At 42.8% G+C, this 26,862-nt stretch overlaps 1 protein-coding gene across 3 annotated transcripts in view; it reads left to right on the top strand.

The window, feature by feature from the left end:
- MED12L (mediator complex subunit 12L) overlaps positions 1 to 26,862 on the top strand; it is a 303,185-nt gene that overhangs the window by 56,705 nt on the left and 219,618 nt on the right. For all 3 annotated transcript variants that reach the window (XM_080929626.1, XM_080929627.1, XM_080929628.1), the window contains exons 8-13: positions 1,396 to 1,545; positions 2,070 to 2,169; positions 2,405 to 2,541; positions 17,950 to 18,081; positions 21,615 to 21,741; positions 26,115 to 26,329. In XM_080929626.1, coding sequence (XP_080785752.1) covers positions 1,396 to 1,545; positions 2,070 to 2,169; positions 2,405 to 2,541; positions 17,950 to 18,081; positions 21,615 to 21,741; positions 26,115 to 26,329 — 861 coding nt within the window. The remainder of the gene's footprint in view (positions 1 to 1,395; positions 1,546 to 2,069; positions 2,170 to 2,404; positions 2,542 to 17,949; positions 18,082 to 21,614; positions 21,742 to 26,114; positions 26,330 to 26,862) is intronic.

Consider the following 26,862-nt stretch of genomic DNA (forward strand, 5'->3'; position numbering starts at 1 on the left):
TAGTCACTTTTGGACCCTTTGCATCCGTGAGTTCACATCAGAAGACTGAAAAAAAAAAAACCCAGAAAAAATTTATATATTCTAAGCAAGTATAGACATTTTCATCTATTTTCAAAATAACACAGTATGATGGCTGTTCCCCTGACGTTTCTGTAATATAGAGATGTTTGAAATATGCTGGGGCTACACAGAGTGTATGTGAGTACTGTGTGATTTTCAGATAGGAGATTTACCATGTGTGGCTGCAGATATCTGAGAAGGAGTTGTTTTCTAGTAGAACCCTGAGGTAGATATGCTCCAGAGATGGTTAGATGTCCAGTTTCAAAGACGAAGGCAGACAACTGGTAAAAATGTGGTATTTGAGTTCTAAAATCCTCTTAGATGATCCAAGCTCCGAGATGGGTTGAGACTGCCCCAGAACTCATGGTGAGAAATGATGCTCTGACCGAAGGGCGTATGTGGTTGACAGATGAAGCTCAGCGGCCATCCTGAAGAATGTGAGGGTTGGGCATACTAGGTACGGAGAGAAAAACAGGAAATTATAGTCTAGAAACACACAACAAAGTAATAAAACTATTGTCACAGTTTTATTCTTTTAGAAACCTCTCAAGTAGTAAGACATTGTAGTAAGTTTGAATTCTAGCACTGTATTAAATAGTGATACATTAAGTCATTGAAGTTCTCAGAACCTTGAGATACAGGGACCATCATTGATTGGTTGATTGATTAATATTGATTGATTGGCATTTTGCGATAAGGATAAGCCAGCAACAGCTAACTCAGATGATGACTGTAGAGATGGTTCTTACAAGCTGGCAGAGTTTAAAAAAGTGTCCATAAAAGTTTAGGATAGAGTTGGGTGATTATATCCTCCCAGCCAATTTAGTCTATGATCCAAGAATAAAGTTCACGTTTCTACTGTGTAAGTGAAACAGCCAAAGGAGAATGTGTGGTGGAGCGTGTAGGTGGTCTGCAGAGCTGGAAACATTGCCGTCCGGGTTTGTGTAGAATGACTTGGAGCATTCCTGTACTGGGGCACTGTCTGCTGAGCATTTATAAAGCTTTAACACACATTATTTTAATAAATAGAGTTAAAAGTTGCACACTTAGCACTTGATATCCTAATTGTGTTTCTTCTTGTTTAACAATAAAGAATCATTTGAAGTGACAACATTTCCTACTTTGGACTATTAGTTAATAAATTACACTTTATCTCTTAGTAGCCATGGTGATGTCTTTACACCTGGGTGGCTGGCAGTGGGAAAGACATTTGCATTTTTAAATCCTCTGCAGGAAATGGTGACCTGTGTGGGGAAGTGTGGTTTGTATTGAAGTTGCTGTGAAGAACTTTTCTTCTTCCTCTAAATGCCTGGAATATCCCTGCTTTGTTTCTAGACTGTCACTCTGTGTTGCCCAAGTGCCTTGGTGTGGAATTATTCCACAAATGAAAACAAGATCGCAAACCCAGGCTCTCCCCTGGATCTGCTGCAGGTTGCCCCGTCCAGCCTCCCCATGCCGGGTGGGAACACGGCTTTCAACCAGCAGGTAGACATTGCTTCATTGTTTTCATTTCCCAGAGTGTTCTGCCACCGAGGCAGCTGCTGTCCAGACTGCCCTGGAATAGTAGTTTGTGATGGTTAGTGATTGTGTGTTTGTACCGCATTGTTTGCTTCAGGATTTATGCAGCTTCGGCTTTGGGATTGTGGCCAATACTTACCATAAGATCCTTGTCTTCCATGGAGTTGCTTCTGTCAGTTACTGAAGCGTTGCTTGCTCAGTTCTTGTTCTGACCAGCAGCTCAAAGATAGTTATATCTCTGCCTTGCCTTAGCTGTTGTAAAAAGCTTTTACTTGGTACATTTTCCTCAGGTGTTTGTTTTCATAAGTATTTTTTTTTTTGAACCAAATCATCACTGTGAATTTAAAAGTGCTCATGCAGGAGGTATGTCTCCTGAGGCACAGTGAAGACGGATTCATCAGAGTACTGTGCTCACACAGAGAACTTGACACGATTTGGGCAGCCGTAGAGCGTTTCCGAGTACATGCTCATCTGATGGGTTTGCGTTTCAGGTCCGGGCGAGGATTTATGAGGTGGAACAGCAGATCAAGCAGCGAGGCCGCGCCGTGGAGGTTCGGTGGTCTTTTGACAAGTGTCAAGAGTCAACAGCAGGTGCAGTACACCATGGGAGAGGGAGGTGTCCTTGTGGGCCTAATGCTGTCTCTCATTCTTGTGGAATACCTCACGTAAGTGGGGGAGCTTTAACCCTTGAGCTGCCGGCTGTCTAGAGAGTCTGGTTTAGTTCTTGTTCTTTTTTGATAGTATATGCTGAGAATACAAATCATTTTCCCTTGTATGATTATTTTTTGCCATGATATTTAACTGTTTTCTTAATTCCTGAATCTAGGGGTAACTATTAGTCGGGTTTTGCACACACTGGAAGTCTTAGATCGCCATTGTTTCGACCGAACTGATTCCAGCAATTCAATGGAGACCCTGTATCATAAAATTTTCTGGGGAAACCAAAACAAAGATAACCAAGAGGTATTTAATATTTTTTTTTAAATCTCTTCCTTTCTTCTCATTCAGTAAGTTATGGCAGAGAATGACGTGTTCTTATGAAAGCAGGTGCAGTCATGGGTCTTTCCCTTTTGGAGCCACGATGTCTCACCGTCATGGTGGTCAGATGTATAGTGCGTGAGACCTAATTGGCATATTGATAGTTTTAATCTCTGACTGTCATCTCTACATTTTACCTTTACTATGTCACTTGTTTGATTGACTTCATACTGAGTATTTGGCTTTCATTTGGACTGTAATTTAGTCTGTAGCCCAGCAGAGGGCACCATATGGCTATAAATGGGTATGTCTTTGCAGTCTTAACAATTACTATTTGTTTCCCTCTTAAAGGATTGTAAATATAAAAATTTCAATTACTGCTTTCTTATTTAGTCTTCAGAGAAATAAAAAGTATTATTTTGGTAATAAAAATGCCCCTCATATGTACAGCTTGTGTTAGATACAGAGGAATGCTGAGGGTTTAGCACATTTTCAAAGGTAACACTTTAGCTAACTCATTAGGTCTCTTTGGCATTTGAGCTTGCCATTGGTTCTGGGTTTGCAGAAAGGAGACGAAATAAGGAAAACCACCAAGATTCTCTGTCCAAGCAGACACCTGACACGCCATCCCGGAATATTCCTCTTTGGGAATGATTTGTAGGCCATTATTTTCTTCTCAAAACCAGGTTCAGGGCTGCAGGAGCCACAGCATGTTGAAAGTAGGGTTTATGTGGAGTGGAGTTTCTGTCTCTTGGAAGTCTCTGCAGAGATGAGTTTCTGTACTTGGAAGAGCAGATGAGTCTGATTCTCAGCTCACATGGTGGTCTCGTCCCCAAAGACGGACATTTTCCGCCCTGTAATCAGGACCGTTGTGGATAAAATGCTTCGTGAATCCCGAGATTTAGGATTGGATGTGGGTTTTGCCCAAGCAGATTAAGAGCCCTCCAGCTTTGCTGTGCAGAGTAAGATAAGAGATCCTGCTTCGGGCTGCAGAGATGGTTGGGCAGGCTCTTTCCGAGGCCTGGCTTCCCCGCACAGACATGGCTGCACACATTGATGTGTGACTCCACTTCTAAGGGACCTGTCAGCCGCCTGTGATCTCCATAGGCATGACACAGACAGGCAGGCAAATCTTACTCGTACCCCTAAGTCATAACTAAATAAATCTTCAGAAAAAAATTAAAGCCTTATTCCAATGGATCTCAACCTTCCTAATGCTGTGACCCTTTAATACAGTTCTTCATGTTGTCGTGACCCTCAGACCATAAATTTGTCTCATTGCTACTTCATAACTGAAGTTTTGCTGTTGTTAGGAATCAAAAAGTAAGTATCTGATAGGCAGGATATCTGATAAGGGACTCCTGTAAACAGAAACTCAAATTACCCACCGGCAATTTCAAGTGTTAAGGAGGCTGCCTTATTAAGAACAGAAATTACGTTGCCATTTTTCAGAATAAAATCCCACTGTTCTTTTGGAAGCCTAGTAACCTCGCACAGCCACAGGGTGTAAGACTGTTAGGTAAAATTCCGACAAGCTTATTCTGTTAGAAAATGAATGGTTATTGTGGTAGCATAGTTAGTCAGTGAGAATACCTCTGAAAATGTCTGTCATTTCTATGGACGAATTTTGTGCTGTTACAAGATACCCGATCAAAGGAAAGTTAGGGAAGAAATAATTATTTTGGCTCACATGCCTTTTATGACAGGCGGCTGGAGGGTGAAGCCAGGCTTCGAGTCAGGAAGCCAAGTGGCATTTCATCTCCACACAGGAAGTAGAGAGACTAGGAAATGCGGCCAGGCAGTAAGACCTTAGTCTGCCTTCAGGGACGCTTCCCCCAGCAAGGATCCACAACTTTCCCCAACTACCACAGTTGGAGACCTGGAGGGGAAATTCGTATTTAGACCCCAACACTGCCTGTCTGACTGATGTATCTGGTGGAGAAAGCGGGGGTGAGGGGGTGGGGGGGGGTGTGTGGAGGAGAACTTGACCCTTTGTTAAGGAAGACACTCTCTGCTATGTGTGTGTGGCTTTATTTGCCACTAGAGGGCAGTGTGGGTCCTAGATGTTGTAGCAGTTCGGAGGGAATGCAAGAGTTGTCTGGTTTAATGGTGATTATTATATTTAATGATTACATTGAATATGGATTGCATGCTGGGAAGGGGTGTGAGTGGCTCTGTGGTTAATGTGGTGTCTTTGAGTAAAACAAAAGCAGTGCTGTTAACCTTTAGTTCATGCTTACGAACTTTTAACCTGGCAGGATTATCTGCATGGACGGCCCCTTTTATAACATTAATATTTAAATACTTAAAATGTTAAGTATTTAGCATTAACATTTTAAAAATATGGCTTTAGTTTTTAATATGTGTTTATATTAAAATAAATGTATGTAAAATAAAGGTGTGTGTTTACGTATAAGTGTGCAAGTGACAATTTTACTTGTCCATTTACTTCTTACCAGGGTTTCTTGTCCACCCTTTCCTCCATCTCATCTCCCTCCGTTCTCCTCTTCTCTTATTCCTTCCTCTCTTTTTCCTACTTTCCTGCTCCCTCCTCTTTTTCTTCTTGTTTGGAGATGACGTCTCTCTGGCTCAGGGAGACTTTTGAACTCAGTCTTCCCGTCTGCTCGGTGCTGGCATTGCTGGCGTCTGCTACCGCGCCCGGCTGCTTTCCCGCCCACTTGGTAACTCGTCATTTCTGGAACTCGCTTGTAAACACTGAATGATAGTAGTGAGGCTTAGAACGAGTTACTCATATTGTGCTTAGAGTTTTTGCACCTTTAAAACGTATTTCTTGTTTTTCCGGGTCCCTTAATTTCCCACAGTTTGATGTTGCATGTGAGCTGGTGGATAAGATGTCAACCTCTAGTCACCATGGTTGACGTTTGCTCTTACTCAGGCTGTTCCCTCTCACAACAGCTGGGGGACCTGAACCCCTCCAGTCTCTGCAGCCTTTGCAGACTGCTTTGTAATGGCCAAGAGGGAATCTAATCCTCTACATCCTTGTAAGAAATGGTGAGAACGTCTGTCCACATTTGAGTGCAGCCTCAGCCTCAGCACTGAGCCCAGGTCCAGTCGAATTGATAACTCATGGAAAGTGACATTCTTTAATTCTTCTTTACTCCCTGTGCTCTGCTGGGGCTGTGTTCACTGAGTGCTGTGGGAAAGAAGGTAGGAAATGAACCTCAAAACCCTTTATATTTTAACTCTGGTTTTGTGTTTTAGTATTTTTCTTTGCTCACTCTGTGTTGTATAAAATAAAAAATTAGCATTCAGTTTGGAGCTCAGAGACTGTCTGATGGTGGGTAGCAGGTGCTATGAACTGGTGTGGGGATACCCTGCATGAAGAGCGCCCCACATCTCAGGCTGCCGTCTGGTGCCTGACGTTTAAGCAGAAATGAGTATCAGGGTCAAGCAGCAGGCCTTGAAGGCAGCACGTATTTTAAGTCGGTCAGTACTTCAGAGCGTCTTCTCTTGGGTGGCATCTGGGTGCAGCAGCCGTATGAGAGGAGCTGCAGTGGGCCTTGGAGCACTCAGCTTCCCAGTACTGACTAGTCACTGGTGACGTCATCTCCAGCAGCCAGGTGGGGAGGACTCAGCTCTGCAGAGCTCTCGGGCCACTTCCTTGCTCTCGGCCTCTGCTTTTGATGAGGGCAGCTATGAGAACAGAAGCAGCTGCATGGTTGGGAGCTTCAGGGATGTAGATAAAAGGGAAGACCCAAAGGGCAGCAGGAAAAGTTGTTTTCACTTCTCTTTCTGGGACCCCGGAAACAGACTTTGTACCAGGTAAAAGGCCAGGCCAGCGCACCAGCCATTGCGCTGCAGGACAGCAGCAGCGTGGGTGTTTTCTGTCTCTGCTCCTAGTAACACCACGAACCCCAACCGCAAAACCTGCATAGTTCTTGTTTATGTTTCATTCCAGTTTGTGCTCAGAGTTGAGAGTTCTTAGGTAACAGAAGCTGAGTTTAGCATGTCATGCACTAGGCCTGGGCACTCTGCTCTTTCCTTCCTGGCTGTGCCAGGGCACAGTTACCTTCCCCTGGGCCCCATGCCTGCACTCTAGGGTTGTGGGTGTGTGCTCACTGGAAGGGCTGCTGGTCCAGTGAGGGGGAGGAGGTCACACCTCTAGGACTTGCCGTGAAGGAAAAGGGTCCATGACTGATGAAGGGTGCGTCCTCTTTACAACTGCTCTACATTCAGACAGGAGGCCCCTCACTGTGAAATCAGCAGCTGGGAGGCACCAATGAATAATTTGCTTACATTCGTAAAGGGGTTTGTGATTGCTGGATACATAGATGATGGGACCCCATTATCAGTGCAGCATGAAGTATTTATAGAGCCTCTCATGTAATAGGTACTCAGTAGCATTAGCTGCCGTTCTCAGTAACTCACAGGTTTGCAGGACAAACGACTATGGTGTGATTAAATTGATTATCCTGGGCCCTTGGTATTTTGCACAATGTGATAAACACAAGTATCTATTGCACAGTCATCCATAAGTCTCAGCCAGAGTCTGTTGGGACTCTTTTGCTTTTTGGGCTTTGTGAGATATTTACATAGAGAAGCACTTGAAAGGATTGGACCCTTCCAGGGCGCAGTGGCTCTAGTGCTTTAAGAGATCATGTTCATGTGCATTCTTAATTTCCTTGATCTTTTCGCTTAACGTAAGGAAAACAAGTCAGATTCTAAAAGTATAAGCCAAGATGCTTCCAAGAATGTCAGTCGTTTTCAATTCATGCAACAGAACTTAACTGAGGAAAGATTTATTTTGGATCATTATATTGTAGGAGCTTCGTCCCATGGTCACTGGGTCTATTTTTTCTGGGTCTATAGTGAATCTGAACAATCATGGAGGGGAATATGTGTTGATGGAGAGGGGGATGGGAGAGGGGGTGGAGAGGAAGGGGAGGGAAAGAGAGAGGGAGGAAAGAAGTGAGGGAGAGGTGGGGGAGGGAGGGAGATTGACCAGGGTCCAAAGATCTATTTAAAGATGAACTACTTTCTTCAGTGGGGCCTCACTTCCTAAAGATGCCCAGCAAGGGTCTATTATCAACACGCTTGACAGGAGCCTAGAGTCCCTCCCTGAAAACAAGGGAAGTGTGTGTGGATGTTGACGTCATGCCTACTTATTGACTAATGCTGCTCATAGCTTGGCAAGAACAATGTTTGTTGTGCTTTGGAGTGTCACGTTTTCTACTCCACTTGGGAGTCCCATGACTCATTTAAAATGACTGTCTTTTAAAAGTCTATAGTTAAATGCCATTGATACTAACAGTTGGAGGATAAACAAACTGTGTTCATACATCTTTTTTTCATTTTTTTCAATTTTATTAAAAAACCAGAAATAAATGTACAGATTTTTAAAAGCATTTTTGCATAAAACTATATGAATATATTTTTGTCAGTACTTGATTTTTTTAAAGGTTTGATAGTTTGCATTGAAATCTTACTATGAGCATAAAGTACATGTAAAACAAAATGTAACATGAAAATAGTAAAGTTTTCTTGGTGTGTAAAGGTTAATCATAATGATTTTTAAACACCAAGAATTGCCACAAGGTTATATTCTTAGCTCTTGGATTATTAATGATTTAAGGTCCAGGTGTACCCCACTCTGAGAGGGTGCTATACACTTATTTTTTTTCTAAGAAGGACTGAGGCTTCCACTTTTTGGCCATTCTTTTTAGCTTCGTGTGGCCTGTGAGTTGTTTCTGGGGTGTTCTGAACTTTCTGGGGTTAGTATCCAATTATCAGTGGCTGAATATTATGTCTGTTCTTTTGTGACTGGGTTATCTCACTCAGGATGATATTCTCTAGATGCATCCATTTTCCTAGGAATTTCATACAGTCATTGTTTCTGATAGCTGAGTAGTACTCCACTGTATAAATATACCACAATTTTTGTATCCATTCCTCTACTGAAGGACATCTGGGTTCTTTCCACCTTCTGGCTATTATCAATAGGGCTGCTATGAACATTGTGATGCATGTGCCCTTATTATATGTTGGAGCATTTCTGAGGAACTGCCAGATTGATTTCCAGAGTGGTTGTAATGGCTTACAATTCCACCAGCGGTGGAGGAGTGTTCCTCTTTCTCCGCATCCTTACCAGCATCATGTTCATGCATTTATGCAGTTAGTAAATAGGAAAAACACATTTCACTTTTATATTGAGCTGATTATATTTATCATTTGTGTCTGTCTGTCTGACTGTCTGTCTGTGGCGTGTTCTTGGAGATCACTTAGTTTGCAGATGTGGATTCTTCCCTTTTACCATGTGTGTGTGTGGGGTGGGGGTCTGGGGATCAAGTTCCAGTCTTCAGGTTTAGTGGCAGTTGACCTCTCCTGCTGCTGAGCCATCTCACAAGCTCTGGAAAAGTTGTACTGTGGCTCACAGTTCTAGAGACTTCAGCACACCATTGTTATTTCTTGGCACTGTTGTTTCTGGCCTGTGCCAAGGCAGCAAAGACAATTTCTTCATGGCCTGGAAGCCAAAGAGAGAGCCCTTGGGATTCCCCAACTTCCTGAAGGATGCTCCCACTAGATCTTGTTCCTTAAAAGTTCCAACACCGCTGGTAGCATCATGGGCTGTCGACCAAGCCTTCAACACATGTCTTAGCTGGGGAGGGCTCTGAAACATAGAATCTAAATGTTAATTTTACATTTAATATTTTTCCATGTGCAGGCAAACATTTTTATCCACTGACCCATTTATCCCTACATAAGGATTTTTTAAACCTCTTTTTATTTATTATATGTACACACGTGTCTGTGTGTGTGTGTGAATGAGTGTGGGTATGTGTGTGTGTGAGTGTGTATGAGTGTGAGTATGAGTGTGAGTATATGTGTGAGTGTGAGTACAAGTGTGAGAATGTGAATATGTGTATGTGTGTGTGTGTGTGTGAGTGTATGTTTGTGTGTGAGTATGTAGTATGAATGTGTGTCTGAGTGTGTGTGTGTCTTTGAGTGTGTGAAGGTGTGTGAATGAGTGTGAGTGTGTGTGTGTGAATGTGTGTGTGTGAGTGTGTATGTGACTGAGTGAGTATGTGTGAGCATGTGAGTGTGTGTGTGTGTGTGTGTGTGTGTGTGTGTGTGTGTGTGTGTGTACTTCATAGCACACGTGTGGAGGCTGGAGGACAAAGGAGTTAATTCTCTTTTCAGCACTTGAATCTCCAAGATGGACCTCACATTGCTAGGCTTTGGCCAAAGGATACTTAAGATTTGTTTAATGATAGATTTGTTTATTTATCTATTTATTTTGTGTGTGTATGCCACAGGTGTGTTCCTGTGGAGGCCCGAGAGGGAGTTGGTTCCTTTGGAACTGGGGTTGCATGTGATTGTGAACCATCTGATGTGGGTGCTGGGAGTCAAAATCTCCAATTATTTGGAAGAGAAGCAAGTTCTTTTAATTGATTATCTCTCTAGTCACCAGGGATTTAAAAGATTCCTTTAAAAATTATTTTACATCATAGTCTAGCTTTTTAGGTCATGCTGGCTTGGAACTTGTAATGTAGCCTGAACTGGCTACAAAATTGTCACCCCTCTGCCTTAGCAGAAGTTACTTTCCAGCTGTGTGTGCTCATGCTGCTGCACTAGTTCTACAAGTCTTCTTTGCTAGCTTTAAAGTGTGTGTGTGTGCACTCAGACACACGTTTGTACACGTGTGTGTGTGTGTGTGTGTGTGTGTGTGTGTGTTTGTGTGTGTGTATGCTTGGACATGTGTGTGTGTGTCTGTGTGCATGTGTGTGTATGTGTGTATGTGTGTTTTCGGACACGTGTGTGTACGTTTGTGTGTGTGTGTGTGTGTACATTTTTTTATACACTACGTTCTGCTGTTTTGTGTTACTGCTTCATAGTTTTCTTTGGCTGGTGGAATACTTTTTAAAAATCTTTTAGATGAGAAACTCGGTGATGAGAGCAGAGTAATGGCGCTCACACCTAATTCTTTAGTAGGATAGAAACACACTCAGCTGGTGGCTTTGAGTCTCTATTGTTCTTGTTAGAAAGTCCGGCGTCCAGGCCTTTCTGCCTGCAGGTTCCCTTCAAGGGAGATGGCGGTCATTAAAGGAAACTGAACATGGGGAGAAAGTCGCTCACCTAACAGCGAAGCAGAGCAGACCAGATCTCATCCTGGCACACGTTCCTACATACGTGTACTGCACTCTACATGCTTGTAGAGTTGGGAGTAGAGAAGTGAGTGCTGAGGTTGAGTAGCCAGCGAGGTTTAGCTTATACGGTGCACTTTATGCCAGGGCCCGTTGCATTTTCAATCTGGTTTTACTGCTCCTTGTCTTTGTTTGTGATCTTCCTGGGCATCATCTCCACTGTGTGTAACCTGGTCTTGTCATGAGGATCTCCTTCCTACAGTAGAGCACACTCACCACGGTGGTTCTGGCCATGGCTAGCCAACTCTGTTAAAATAGTAGAGCAAATGACATCTAGAAATTTGTGTTTCTTTTATCTACATGTAACCTTCATTTTCCTTAACATGCACCAGGTAGTTTGTCATATCACAGTGATTTTTGGAAAGGAAGTGTTGTATTTCAGTTATTTAAATGCAGGAGATATGCACTTTTCAAGGTCTTTATTTTCCAGTCATGACTCTTGCCACATGACTTAAGTGACTTCTGTTTCTGAGGATTCTGTTTTTTTTTCCATTTCTATTATTTAAGTGATAATTGAAGGTTAGAAACACTCGTTTTTGTCATGGTGCACGTACATGACCAGCTGATCCAGATGCTCTGAACAATGTCTTAACAATTACGTTTTCATATCTGTGTCATGTGTCAGAATCACAGATATGCTGTCTTCATTCTTGGCACTTAAGAACAGAAAATGGCAGTCTTTTACTTCAATGGCTTTAGTTTTTGAGATGTTACAAAATCTAAAGATTGTCAACATTGGCCCAAAGGATGTAAGATTAGGAACATTCACTCCATCCTTCCACCCCTCAGAAAAACAACAACAGCAACAGGAAGAACAGCAACAGAACCAGGCATCTAAAATATCTGAGAAATGCTTTTGGAAATGTTCATAAGTACAATAAATGCCACGCATGATAGGCAGCAAATCTAAGAATTCTTTGGTTGAAATGTAGCTCGATTTCTAGTCCAGGAAACAGGATTCTGAAACTCCTCTGCCAGAACGCAGTTCATTATGTCGGACCTCATCCAGCAAGTTAGGGCCCCCAAATGTTGAGAGTTGGGCTCTTAGACATTTTTGATAGTGTGTTTCCCATATATGATACATACATTTTTATTAGATGCTTTGAACTCTTTGTTAGTGGCTGGGATAAGAGACGGGAAAGGAAGGAAGGGTGGGAGGGAAGGAGGGAGGAAAAGGCTGCAGGAGATGTGTCAATCAGCACATCCCTACAGGGGTGGTGACCAGCCCTCAAATGCACGTATGTGGGAGAGACCAGCTTCCATACCTTCTTCTCATCGTACTCAGACCTTATCTAAATACCACAGTCTGTTCCTTATGACCTCACATGATAATTCTCATGTTTAAAGATACTTAGAAATCTGAGCAGTTAGACCATCGCTGGCTTCCATGGCCAGACATGTACTCAGTGCCCCCCATGTGTCTCAGGGAGAAAGCCACTCCTGGCATTTGCCACTTCTTTGCCTGTAAGTAACTATAGTTTATTGGTGCTGTTCTATGAATGGCGTTCACACGTGACCACCAGGCTAATCACACTAGTGTGTCACTGCCTTTCTTCTTCTATTCCCTCTAGTGATATCATTTTATAATCTCAGTAGTACTTCGAAATGGCAAACCATCACACCAGATGTCTTGTGACTTCTTCAGGAAGCTGGCATGCGATTTAGGTGACATTTTGATCCTTATTTGTTAAAGCAAGGAAGATTCCTAGTTCACTTTGACACAGACTCTGAGCTTAATGAGCCATGTCCAGAGCCCATGTAGATGCTTGTTCATTGAGAGTTGCTGAGTTCATCACGTGTTGGAAGACATTCTACATGACTGTGGTGTGCTTATTCTGGGATTGGTGGCATCATAAGCAATGACTGTGTGTTCTGAAATAGTAGGAATTTGACCACCAGGAGTATCTCCACATTCACCAGACCAACAGTACTATGTGTGACAGACCTTTGTAGGTTTTGGATTTTGTTTGTTCTCATTATAGAAATTGTTTCTTATGGTTGTTACTTATACATTACATGGATACACTGTCTTAAGTACTTTCAGCCCATAGCTTCTCCTTCTTGTCCTCCATCCCCTGTGTATCAAAGGGCTCAGTGGTCCACTTTTCTCTGGTGCATGAGTGAGGTTAGAGGTAGAGCCTGGGGCATGTCCCCAGACTGCAGGGCTTGGCTGGTCTGCAGCTTCCTCTGCTTTCCTGTGGCGGTGAAGCAGCAACACTTTGCAGCAGGTGCCTGCTTCCTAATTATCTAAACAACCACGTCAGAGTTGAAGACTAGAATTTATGCATATAAAACTGTACATATGGGGGCTGGAGAGATGGCTTAGTGGCTAATAGCACTGGCTGCTCTTCCAGAGGATCCTGGTTCAATTCCCAGCATCCACGTGGCAGCTTATAATTGTCTATAACTACAGTTCCAGGGGATATGTGACACCTTCACACAGAAATAATAGAAGCAAAACACTAATGCATATTTAAAAAATAAAACTAAATTATTAAAAACTATGCCTGTAAAATAGTAAGAGCCTCTTAGTGCCATTCACAAGCATTCTCTATTGCTAGTCCACTCTTGGCAAGAAACTAATATTTATTACCACCTTCACCATGAACATCATCTTGGGTTGTTTTGTTGCTGTTTTCTGTTTGTTTGTTTTTTGAGATGATGTCTTACTATGTAGTTCTGGCTGGTCTGAACTTACTACATAGACCAGGCTAGCTTGCAACTCAAAAGAAATTTGCCTGTCTCTCCTTGGTGCTGGGATTAAAGGCATGTGGTTCATGCTCATCTGGCTGGGAGTTAAATCTATATGTTCTGATTACAAGTACCGTTTACCTTTATGTGCTATAGTTCAGTGTATGCTCTCTGACACCCCATTTCTATTTTCCTGTCTGCTTGTGGGCACTTAAAAAAGAGGAGGTGGATGTTAAAGAACGTTAGAGCTTTGCCAGTATCAAAGTCTGTCTTTTGCTGCCTCCAAAGACAGATCCTCTCCCTAACCATTCCCGAGGTTTCTTTGCTGAAGACAAATTGTTTTAGCCATGAGCCTTCTGTGTCCGCTGCTGTGTGCCTAGAGGTCACCCCACTTTTTCTTATTTCATTATCTCCAACACTGCCAGCTCGTGAGGCAGGGTCAGCAGGAGTTTGCACATCCACTGATGCCTGGAGCACACATTTCTTTTCACTCATAGGAAGTTGTTTCCATATCTATATTCTCAGAGAATTATTGACTTATTGAAGCAAATTGTATGAACATTTTAAAGATTGTGTAGATATAATAGGGATTTATCCACACGACTATTACTGATCTGTCCTCCAAAGTCAAATATGAGAATACATTTTTATTCAGAGCGGACTCCACAGTAGAGGTGTTCAGTGGACATTAACTGAACCAACAAGCACGGGAAATGTACAGTCCACCCGCTCACACACTCCTTTCTAATTCTTATGTATAACACATTAGTTTTCAACAAGCTTCTCTGTGGCCTAGGCAGCCCTTGCACATAATGACATTATCCTGCATGACACTTTGCCCAGACGTTTTCCATTTGTAAACCTTTCACTGTAGTGTTCCTACATTTTCTACTCAAACACCAGTTGGTTGCCCTGTAGTTATGTGAATTTCAGTTGTGGTTTCTGCATTTGTGTAAATCCACTTTGCACTCATTTTCGATTGATGGTAAAACAACAGGCCATTAGAAGTTTGATCGGAGAACAATCTAAGTCCATTCTTAGAGTCTTCTCTGGTCAGCAAGGATTCCTGAGCCTGGTTCTAGAGAAGGAATCAGCTCTCTGGAGCTCTGGGGACCTGCAGGGGTGGTTGGAAGTGCAGCATGAGACAGAGGTGGCTGAGGCATGTGTAGGCACTTCTTTACAGTTGGTGTGTAGATTTTGGAGGAAGGTGAAACCCAGTGGTGTGGCCTGAATGATTGCAGGTTTTTTGACTTACACAGAGTACATTTGGTTTTTAATGAGGGGTCTGTTTCATTGGGATCTGGAATGTGCTTCATTTGATACCAGCTGCTTGTGGGTAGCAGGCAGAGATGGGGCTACCCTGTGGCCAGTCACAGATGATTTGGGGTTTGGTGATTTGAGGGTAGTTCTGGGGTAGATACATGGGCTTTAGACTTTATTTTTCATTACAGCCTTGAATAATAATAACCACTTTCAGCCTTCTGCATGTGTGAAATGAGATTACACATAAATTGGGCAAAGTGCACTGTCTGGTATATAGTAGTCCTGAGCAGAGGCATTATGACATTATGCCCAAAGTCTGAAGTAGACTATTTGATTTTTATTGTATTTGAATAGTACTTTTCTGTCCTTTACATTTATCATTATTTGTCAGAAAGCTTGTAATTTTTCTCTATGCCCCAGTTTCATTCTGTTTTTAAATTAAAGTAATGATTTTTTTGTGCAATAAAAACTGACAATGAAATTCTGTAATTGCTCCATCTTGATATAAACAGTATATATAAGCGATGGGCCTATAAAAATGTAAATTTCTTGATTGTGTTTGACCCTGAGTCCAGTACTGTTCTGTCACTGAATGGCCTTACAGAGCTCCTTTTTCCTAACTTTTGCTTCCCTCTCTAGAGGAGTGTGGCCCTCTTGCCCTCACTGTAGGCGCCAGACTCAGTCTTCTTCCTGTCTTCCAGGTCTTTTGTATGTTGTTGTATGTATTGCTCATTGTGTTTCCGTGTTGTCTGCTGGCTTAGTTGCTTTCCTACTGCTGTAAGACACTACAGCCAAGACTACTTTCAGAGAAGTTGTTAGGGGTCTACGGTGTCAGAGTTTCAGAGGGTGAGGCCATGACCCACTAGTGAGGAGCCTGGTAACAGGCAGGCAGATTTGCCACTAGAGTGCACATCGTGAGATACAACCATAAGGCAGGTGTGTGTGTGTGTGTGTGTGTGTGTGTGTGTAATGACAATATAACTCGGCACCCCCTTTCCTGCCCTCAGCTATGTTCAGTTTGTGTCCCCCACCCACCATTTCTGTGTACCCCATATCACTGTACCCATAGATGATTGCATTGCTCAACCCCAATCTGAGAAGCTTCTTGCCTTAGGTGGGTGTTCACATAGAGACCCACAATCGGACAGTGTGAGACACTTTCCAGCAATCGGTTCTAAAAGGAATGTCTCCAACAAAATTCTCATCCTAAGTCTCAGGATTTCTGTGGAAGAGGAGACAGAAAGATTGTAAGAGACAGAGGTGGTGGATGATTCCAGAGAAATCAGTGTGCAACACAGATGTGCATAGGAACTCACAGGGATGTGACAGTGTGCACAGGACCGGCAGAGCTTCAAACTAGACAAAAATCCCAGTGTTGGAAAGGGAAGTGGATGAAAAGTTCCACCCTAATCAAGAAACTTTTTGATTGATTGATTGATACTTCCTGGGAACGGAAAAACGGTTTTGTTTTGTTTTTTTCTTTTCTTTTTTTTCTCTCTCAAAAGGAGTGTCAGAGAAAATTGATTTTTAGGATTTGAATTGTTGGCTTGTATTGACAGCCTCACATCCAGTTTTACTCTGGATTCCTCATATATCTCAGGGACCACAAGCTGGAGTTTCTCTGTGTGATTATGCATCACGGGATTGTACTCATAACTGTATCATAATCTTGCTTGAACTCATGAATTCTAAAGTGTTAAGCATGTCCAAGGTTGTATTTAAGTGCTAATACTGTGATCATCTACCATTTCTAGCATACTGTTTATGCTCATGGGGAATACTGCAATCTGGTAGCCTGTGTGTTCCTGTTTGGCATGGATGCTGTAATGCAAGGGCATGGCATAGAAGCCCAATCTTTCTTCTCTCATCCCTCAGTCCCACCAGCTATGACATGTCCCTTGGGTCCCTGAAGTCTTCTCGTCCTTAGCCACTATAGTCTGTCCCTAGACTGATAAAGTTCTGGGTATATCCAGGGCACTCTGAGTCTGACAAGGTCTGCTTTCAGTTGTTTCTGTACATGCTTGGCTTCCCTTCTTCATGGCTATAGCATATGGTGTAGTAAGTCATGCATGCACCATCAATAGTCCAGCCTTCCCTATGGTTCATTTCTTTTAATTTCTCACTGGTCACTTGATAATGCAGCCTGACAGGACTATATTGTAAGTTAAGCACAGTCCACATTCTGACCACCTGACAGTGGGGCTGAATGTGGACTGTGTAACAGATGTTAGTGTCCTTAGAGTTCAATGGCCATTTTCTTCCTTTTCCTTCCTTCCTCCCTCACTGCCTTCCCCCCTCCCTCCCTCTCTTTCTCCTTTCCTTCCTCCCATCCTTCATTCCTTTGTTCCTTTCTACTTTAAAAAGAATTATATATGTATATGTGTGTGTGTATATATATATATATATATATATATATATATATATATATATATATATATATTATACTGTAGCTGTGTTCAGACACCAGAAGGTATTAGATCCCATTACAGAGGTCATGAGCCAGTATGTGGCTGCTGGGAATTGAACTTAGGACCTGTTGAAATAAATATTAAAATGTGGCTTAATCTTTTATCCTTGGCTTTAATGGCTCCTGTGCGGGATCATCTGGCACTGTTTAGATCTCTATCTTGGAGCTCTAGGCCGCCTCTAAGAACTCAGGCATGGTTCATTCTACCGCCCCTGCTGCTTCTGTCCTGGGTGTATACGACCACCCTGGCACGTTCCTTTCCTCTACTGCCCGGTACAGACACCACTCCACAGCCTGGTAACTTATCAAACAGGTTTATATGTTAAATTCTCAATCCACAAACTCTCTACACAATAAGAAAAACTCTCTACAGCCAATGGGCAAAGATAAAAACTGCCCATCTATATGTGATAAATAGACCCATAGAAACAGTTATAAATAGTAATAGCAACCTCATCAAGCTAGAGATAGGCTGAAAGAAACATACATGTCTGCCTCCATCTTGCCTCCACACTCTCTTCCTCCTTCAGGACCTGTGGAAGAGCAGTCAGTGCTCTTAACCACTGAGCCACCTCTCCAGCCCCCAGTGGTCATTTTCTATAAGGAAACTCTGGTTCTCTTGGAACTGTTACACATTAAGGTGAATTTTGAGCATTTTCTTTCTTAACAACAGAGGTTTTCCTCCCCTGCTTAAGTTAAAGTGATTTGAAAGCACTCTGCTAGTAAAACTCGGGAACAAAGCTTTATGGATTAGGTAGTCCCTTGCTTGCATTAATGTGGTCTTGTTGGTACATTTCTCTTGGTCATCAGGTTGCCCCCAATGATGAAGCTGTGGTGACATTGTTATGTGAATGGGCTGTGAGCTGCAAACGGTCTGGTAAGCATAGGGCCATGGCTGTGGCGAAACTTTTGGAGAAAAGACAAGCTGAGATTGAGGCAGAGGTAGGTCTGTTTTTCTCTTTTTTATGCATGACCTTACTGCATTTGCTTTCTTGGTCTTGAGAAAGGAATGGGAGAGATATATCATCTTTTTAAGACTCATAGTAGACATGGAAAATAATTCCTATTCTAGAATAATTAAGAATTGTATTTTTAAAATTAACATTAGAACAAAGCAAATCAATTTTGTAAGACAGAAATTCATAAAACAGTGGTAAACATATGTAAACTTGTATATAGGGTAAGCTGATTTTCTGACATTTTGAATCCACATCATGTATTAGTAGACTTGAATTTTCTAGAGACAGGATTATGAGATCATAGAAATTGTTTTATTGCTGTGAACCGACACCGTGACCAAGGCAACTATTATAAGAACATTTAATTGGGGCTGGCTTACAGGTTCAGAGGTTCAGTCCATTATCATCAAGGTGGGAACATGGCAGCAACCAGGCAGGCATGGTGCAGGAGGAGCTGAGAGTTCTATATCTTCATCTGAAGGAAGCCAGGAACAGACTGAGCATCTTCAGGCAGCCAGGAGGAGTGTCTTCAAGCCCAGTCCCAGAGTGGCACACTTCCTCCAAGAAGGCCACACCTTCTGATAGTGCTACTCCCTGGGCCAAGTCTATGCAAACCATCACAGATATCAATCTGAATTACTTTTCTGAGAATATGATTTAGTTATAGATAGAATAATTAAAACCTCATATATATATATATATATAAGACCAAAAATCATAAGTGACATTTGTGAACGTTAACTGCTGCTGAAGGTGAACTTTCTAAGTGAGCTAGCTTACTTGCCTTCTTCCTTCCTTCCTTCCTTCCTTCCTTCCTTCCTTCCTTCCTTCCTTCCTTTCTTCCTTCCTTCCTTTCTTCCTTCCTTCCTTTCTTCTTTCCGTTCTTCCTTTTCAAGACGGGGCTTTTCTATGTAGTGGCTGTGCTGGAACTTGCTCTGTAGATCAGGCTGGCCTTAGCCTCAGAGTTCCATCCACCTCTGCTTCCCTAAAGTGCTGGAGTTAAAGGAGTAAGTATGCCATCACACCCAGCTTAAAGTGAGGTTCTTCCTATGAACATTAGCCCAGTGGCCACCGGCCGTGTGTGTGATCTGTTAAGGACCGTGGCCTGTCTCACCTTGATGACTTCTGGCATCCTATGCTATTCTCTTCTACTTCCTTCTCCCCTGTCCTCTACATGGATCCCAGGGTGGGCTTTGAGAACTGTCAACAGATAGCAGTCCCCTTCCTGAGGTAGACAGAGCATCCTTCGTCTCACCCACCTGTCCTATAACATCTGGTGCCCGCTGTCCTCTGAGCTCCAGTTCTACCCCTAATCTCGCTTCCCTCACCACATACAACTTACTTTTCATTTTGGGCCTTGGCTCTTGCTATTCCTTCTGGATGGTAAATTCTGCCCCTGATTTTCACACCCAGTGTTTCTCTATAGAACACTTCTGTTTCATTAAATATCACTTCCTGTATCCTTGGGCAACACGTCTCCTAGACGATAGCAGTAAGTCCGTTATCACTGTGTATCAGTACCCACCCACCCCTAGCAGCTCTTAGCATACCACTCAGGCTTACTGTATTTCCTCATTGCATTACACGTGAATGCAGCCGATGTGCTTACTGTTCAGCGTCTGCCGTCCCTGTCAGAGAGTGAGCTGTACAACAGCCACATTGCTCATCCTAGTCAGGGTTCTGTGTCAGCCTCCTGGGTGGTGGTGTGAATGGTAAACGTCCACCTGGGTCTCCACAGGGCTGCTAGTAACTATTTATGGAGTTACGGGAAATGGAAGGGGAAGGACACTGTCCCAAATATCTTCTCTCCTGTTGGCAAAGTGGTGTTCCTCAAAAATAAGATATCACATTGTTGCAATTGAAACTTGAAGATATGAGCAAATGGTCCTTGTATATTGTAAACAAGAGCCTTTCAGGCTTGTTTTCTACATATGAGAAGCAGGCTATCCTGTGGTAACCATAGTGACTAACTGGACCTTACCAACTAAAGATGTAGTTCTCAGTAGTTTGTGACTCTTTCTAGGTTGTTTCTTCATTTTTAAAATACTAATCTCCCTTTCTCTCTATTTCACAATGCATGCATAGCCTTTTGGAGAGGTTCACATAGAGCTTACTTTCAAAACCAAAGTAAACCTATACCTAAAACATCTATTTCTTAGAGATGGCTAAGATAATTTCTATTATTATTGAAATCATCAACATTTGACCTTTGAGAACAGGGTAGACTGAATAACTGGTATTTTAATATAATATTCTTTATAATTTAATTAAAGACTAACATCAAAATAGGAAACTTCAAAGAAATATTAAAAATTATAGAAATGATGATTCTGGTTATAGCTAAACAGCTTAGTCTCCAGTCTTAGTAAATTCTGTAGTAATTAGAAGTTACAGATCTTTTCCAGATGTGTTTCATAAATCACAGAGATTCTAGGAAATGCTTTTGGTAAAGTGTGATGAATAAGAAAAATGATGTTTTTGGAAGCTTTTTCAGTTTGTACCTCCTATCACCCATTCATAAATACATGTTCCTGTTACATTCACTTAGCACAACAGCATCAGAATCATAACCATGTGCCAGACAGTCCAGAAGAGCTTGATTAGACACGGACTCAGGCTTCTCCTGGCAGTTTTGCATAGGAGTAAAGAATATTATATGGTACTGTCTCAAATAGTCAGTTGGGTACTTTCACAGTGCAGAAGTTACTGAATAGTACAGGGCAGAAGTTACTGTTTATATAGATCATGTTCTTGGAAATTAGCTGAATTGTTGTGGAGTATTTTCCTCTATTAGAAATTACATTCAATTACAATCCAGAGACTGCCCCACCTAGGGATCTATCCCATCTGCAGACACCCAACCCTGACTGGCAGTATCGCTGACGCCAAGAAGTGCTTGCGTCAGAGAGACTCTGCCAGAGCCAGACCAATACCTTTGCAGATACTCACAGACAACCACCAGACTGAGCAGGGGGACCCCAGTGGAAGACTTAGGGGAAGGACTGAAGGAGCAGAAGGGGATGGAAACCCCAGAGGAAGAACAACAGAATCTACTAACTGGACCCCCCACAGCTCCCAGGAACTAAACCACCAACCAAAGAGTTGGTTGGTTCCATAGCTCCAGCTACATATATATGTCTCATCTGGCATCAGTGGGAGGGGAGGTCCTTGGTCCTGTGGAGGCTCGATACCCCAGCATAGGGGATGCTAGAGTGGCGAAGCACAAATGGGTCGGTGGGTGGGGGAGTGCCCTCATAGAGGCAAAAGGGACAGTGGTTGGGGTGGGGGTTTGGGGAGGAGACTGGAAGGGGATGGCATTTGAAATGTAAATAAATAAAATAACCAGTTTAAAAAGATTACATTACTGTGGTACGTGGTCCTCAGCTGTCTGAGTCTCGGCTGCACATTTTGCCTGAGAGGTCAGCTGTTTATTAGAGCTGGCTGGCTGTCACCTGTGGTCACTGCACTGGCTCCCACTCTGCTGACTCACTGCTCTTGTTTGTCTTTACCCTGTAGAGATGTGGGGAATCAGAAGTCCTAGACGAGAAAGAGTCAATTTCTTCAGCATCTCTTGCTGGATCTAGTTTGCCTGTTTTCCAGAATGTTTTGCTGAGATTTTTGGATACACAGGCCCCAGCGCTGTGTAAGTAAAGGTGTTTTGCTTTGGGATGTGGGTTTCCTCTCTCCCTCTCTGTTCCTTCTCTGCCTTCCTCCTCATTCTCCCTCTATCACTAAACCTTCTCTTCCTTGCATCTTATTTAAGGTTATACTGAATATCATCAGGTTCACTAAGCAAATGCACTATATATATTTTTTCCCAGTGGAAAAGGTAAAATAAGTCTAGTTATTTTATCATCAGTGAGATATTAAAAAACTTTAAAATGTGAAAATTAAGTATCCTCATACCCTTATTTGGTGCACTCGTTTCTGTTTTTCTGAGTCTCTCATCCAAACAGAGGGATGTGTGTTCTTTGATGTCTAACTGTGCATTATAATGATTATACTTTGCTTCGGAGCTGCCTTTCTAACTTTCTGATTTCTGTTACAACTTAAGGGGTGGGGAAATGAAACAGCAGTACTCTACAGACCTGCAGCCTATGGGAGTTGATGATGGGATGGGCGTGGCTTCAACATTCCCAAAATGGATGGGCGTGGCTTCAGCATTTCCTTTGGGATGTCTCCATCACTGTAAACGGATGTCCTCTGACTTTGGTGTTGGGAAGTGGAGAGTCTGTGGAATTAAAAACCGCCCATTAGGGGTACTGAGGGTGGACAGTTATGAACAGTTACAGTGTGAGCACTATTAGCTTGCTAATCATTGTTTTGAGATACTCAAATGAGAAAATAGAACAGCATCTTGGGTAATATCTAGAGCACAGAAGTGGCGGGGTGGAACGATAGATAGAGAAGGGGTGGGGAGGTTTGTGGGAAAGCGCTAATAGCACACTGAATACACATTATCCTGACTGTCTGGAGGGGAGTCTTGTTTAGGCCGAGTGGAACCTGGTGCTGGATCTTTGGGACAAGCAACGGGAGGCTTTCTTTCAATGAGCTGGAGGCCTTGTGATAAGCTTTGGGCAGTGATTCTCAACCTTCTTAATGCTGCAGCCCTCTCATTCCGTTCCTCATGGGTTGAGACCCACAGGTTGAGCACCATCGGCCTTGGAGAAAGCAAGTATTTGAAGGATTCAATGGCTTGAATATAGGAAACAGGAAGACGAGAAGGCAGAGAACTCCCTGATAGCAAAAAGGCAGGCATGGGGGTGTCAGTCACCCTGGGTTATGGGAGGTGCACATTTGTTCAAAATTTGCTGCCTCTGCCCATTTCAGATGTCTTTGGGGGAGAAATGTCTTCTCTCCTTTGCCTCCTCTGGGTCGCACTTCCTGCCCAAGAATTTACCTGAGAAGCAGCTGCTTCGTGTGCAGTGCTCCGGGAACAGAGAGTACAGGCTTTTGAAGGGGTTTGGGTTTTGTTTCGGTTGATGTTTATGAAAGTGACCATGCCAGGAGCCAGGAGTTCAGCTTTGTAGATCTTATCCATGCAGTTTTCTAAACTTGTCCCGAAGGTTTAGACAGAAAGCTTTAGAATGTGGCTGCCATACTAGAAATTATAATGTGAGTTACACAGATGGGTTATGAATTAAAGGAAAAAAGATTTCCCAGTTGACTTCTGACCTTGTGTCTGTTTTTATTCCCTTACACAGGGGTTAGCATTAGTTACTTTTCTCATTGCTGGGATGAGATACCTGAAAAAGGACATTTAAGGCAAGGTTTTTATTTGTTTGTTTGTTGTTTTCCACTGGAGGGCACAGGCCAGCATGGTGGGTATGCCGTGGCTCCAGGTACTTTTGAGGCAGCTGCTCATCCTGCGCTTAAGAAGTCAGAAGGCAAATGCGGTGGTTAGCTCAGTTTTCTTCATATTCAATTCAAGATCTTAGCCAAATGGAATGGTGCTACCCACATTTAGGATCTTCCCACACACATGCACAGAGAAACTTCTTTTTTTCACGATGATTCTAAATCTTACCCATGTTATAGTCAAGACTAGCCATAGCAGGGTTCCCCACCCTGCCCCTGCCCCTCAGTATTGAAACCGCTTTGTTATGAAGACTATTTGAATAGTGCACGTAGACCCCTGGAAGGTGTAGCCCCTACAGTCCAGTGAGACAGGCTCAAAGTGTTCAGTAACAAAGGAGGCCGTGCTTCCGCCTGCACTGTGAGGTGCATGCGCATTATTTTCTAGGAACCACTATCATCAAACTTGAAATTTTGTGTAGCATATGGGGTCCACATAGTTCAGTTATAACTGCAATAAAAGTCTGCCTGTCAGGGCTACTGAGAAGACTCTGCAGTTAAGAACACTCGTTGTTTTTCAGGGGCCCAGGGACAGTTCTCAGCACTTGTTTTCAGTGGCTGGCAGCCACTTGCTGCTCCAGCTCCAGGGCATCCTAAATTCTCTTCTCACCCATGAGGGCACCCACATTCACACACTGAAAAGACACCTAACCTGCCTGTCAGCATTTAAACATGTTAGTGCCACAGGAAGTGTTTGAATAAAACTTAAGAAGTAGAGCTTACCAATGTTTGTCTTTGACACAATATTCATGTATACAGTAAATTATTGTTACCCTCATTGTCTTAGTTAGGATTTCTTTTGCTGTAATAAAACACCATGACCCAAAAGCTAGTTGGGGAGGACATGGTTTATTATTGTTCTTCATTGCCAAAGGAAGTCAGGATAGCAATTTAAGGAGTTCAGGTACCTGTAGGCAGGAGCTGATGCAGAAGCCATGAAGGGGTACTGTTTACTGACTTGCTTCCCATGGCTTGCTCAGCCTGCTTTCTTACAGACACAGGACACTAATTAGACAAAACACAACACAACACAACATAACACAACCCTTACAGATGGATCTATGGAGGAGGCACTTTACCAATCGAGGCTCCTTCCTCTGTGATGACTCTAGTTATGTCAAGTTGACATAAAACCAGTCAGGACAACTGACGCCTTGTCAACGTGGCACACAGATACATCACTATTAAGCCACAACTCTTTCTTATACCTAAGATCTCCCATTAAAAACATAACTTTAGAAGTCCCACAGTCTTTGCAAATACAAACACATTAAAAGTTTAGTCCCTTTAAAATAGCCGGTCTCTTAAAATTTAAAGTCTTTAACTGTGAGATTCCGTAAAATTAAAAAAAAAAAAATCTAATACTTTCTTCAAAAGGAAAAAAATCAGGGCATAGTGACAATCAAATCAGTTTCACCTGTCTAGTGTCTGGGCTCTGGTCATGATCTTCTGGGCTGCTTCAACGGGGCTTGGGCCACATCTCCAGCTCTGCCCTCTGCAGCACACACAGCTTGACTTCTTAGCCCTGTCTGGCTCCACTCCACTGCTGCTGCTGCTCTTTGTGGTTATCCCAGGGTCCTGGCATTTACAAAGTGCTGGTCACTTTCATTGTTTCTGTTCCTGGTGCCAAGCCTCTTAGCTTGACTCCTTCAGTCCTGGGCTTTCCACTGCCACCGAGGTAACTAAGTCTAGCTGTCAACACAAGGCACACTCTTGGCTGCTCCTGGAACACAGCTTTTCGTGTGCTCAGGAAACACCTCCCAGAAGATTTACCTTAATGGTGCTGGTCTCTTCTTAACCAGCTCGAATTTCTTAGCTCCAGCTAACCACCTGTAATGCTAAGCTTTCGCTTCTGTGGTGCCAGTCTCTTGTTAATTTTGGTCGACTCTTCAGCCCGAGCTGACAAGACCTATAGAATCTTAATTTAAAATAGCAAATAGTCCTGGGAGAGTCTTTTACATTTCCTTCTGAAATGTTCAGGCCTCCATCTTCTGCACTGTTCTCAACATTATCTTCCAAACTCCTACAGAACATTTCACAGAGCTCTCAACACTCAGTGGCTTTCCTAGCCCAAAGTTTCAAATTCCTTCCACAGTCCTCCCCATAACATGGTCTGATGTGTCACAGCAGTGCCCCTTAGTCCTGACACCAGCTTGTCTTAGGGTTTCTGTTATTGGGTAAAACATCATGAATAAAAAGCAAGTTGTGGAGCGAAAGGTTCCTTCATCTTATACTTTTACATTGCTCTTCATCACCAAATAAAGTCAGGCAGGAACTCAAGCAGGGCAGGGGCCTGGGGGCACGAGCTGATGTAGAAGGCACGGAGGGGTGCTTCAGAACCCCGGATGACCAGCCTAGGAATGTACCACTTACAATGGCTGAGGTTTTCCCTGTTGATCACTGATTATGAAAATGCCTTACAGCAGGAACTTACAGAGACATTTTCTCAATGGAGGTATCTTTCTGATGACTGGTGGTGTCAGGTTGACACAAAACTAGCCAGTATGCCTTTCCTATATCTCCTCACCCCTGCCATCTTTTGTACTTTTCAAAAAAACAATGACTATAAAAATATAAAAGGTAGTGAAAATGTTCTTAAGCCTTGAAAACAAATATTTTGCCTGTTCGGGGAATTTCTGATTTAATTTGTTTCTCATCTAGCGGACCCAAACAGTGAATGTGAGAAGGTGGAGTTTGTGAACCTGGTGCTGCTCTTCTGTGAGTTTATCCGCCATGATGTCTTCTCTCACGATGCGTATATGTGCACCCTCATCTCTCGAGGAGACCTGTCAGTTACTGCCTCCACGGGGCTGCGCTCGCCAGCAGGAGAGAATTCAGATGAACACTATTCAAAAGATCATGATATGAAGATGGAGGTACACCTGGGTGATACCCAATTCACTTCCACTGGGGGAGTCGGTTTCTAGTGGGCATTTTAGTGACGGAAAGGCAGTTGGGTTTTACATACCTCTTTCCCTACAAGGAATGCATGTCTTCCAGAATTTTGTATGTTGTGTAGTTACTGGAAGGTTATGACTGCTTGTAATTTTTTCATGAGGTTAAAATGATATGCTTTTAATTCCAGATGCATAAAGCCTGAAATTTTCTTTTAATTCTGTGCTTCACAGGTGAACTTATTTTAACATCAAACTCATCTGACTTTGTTTTAAAGGGGCATTTCTATATTGTCCTTTACATAAAGAGAAAGCCCTTGCTCTTAATAACACACATTTTCTTTGTAAAACTAGGTCTCTATTTCTGAAACAGGGTAGAATTGTTCTTTGCAGCCATTTATGTTGTGGCTGTGACTGTGATTTTCTGTTGGGTGCTGATAGTTTAGACATTCTTCCAGATATTTAAGATTCAAGATAAAAAGGTTTAGGTGACACTGAGAACCAGTGGGAAATGA

This window comes from Micromys minutus, assembly GCF_963924665.1.
Source record: "Micromys minutus genome assembly, chromosome: 15".
Classification (NCBI taxonomy): Eukaryota; Metazoa; Chordata; class Mammalia; order Rodentia; family Muridae; genus Micromys; species Micromys minutus.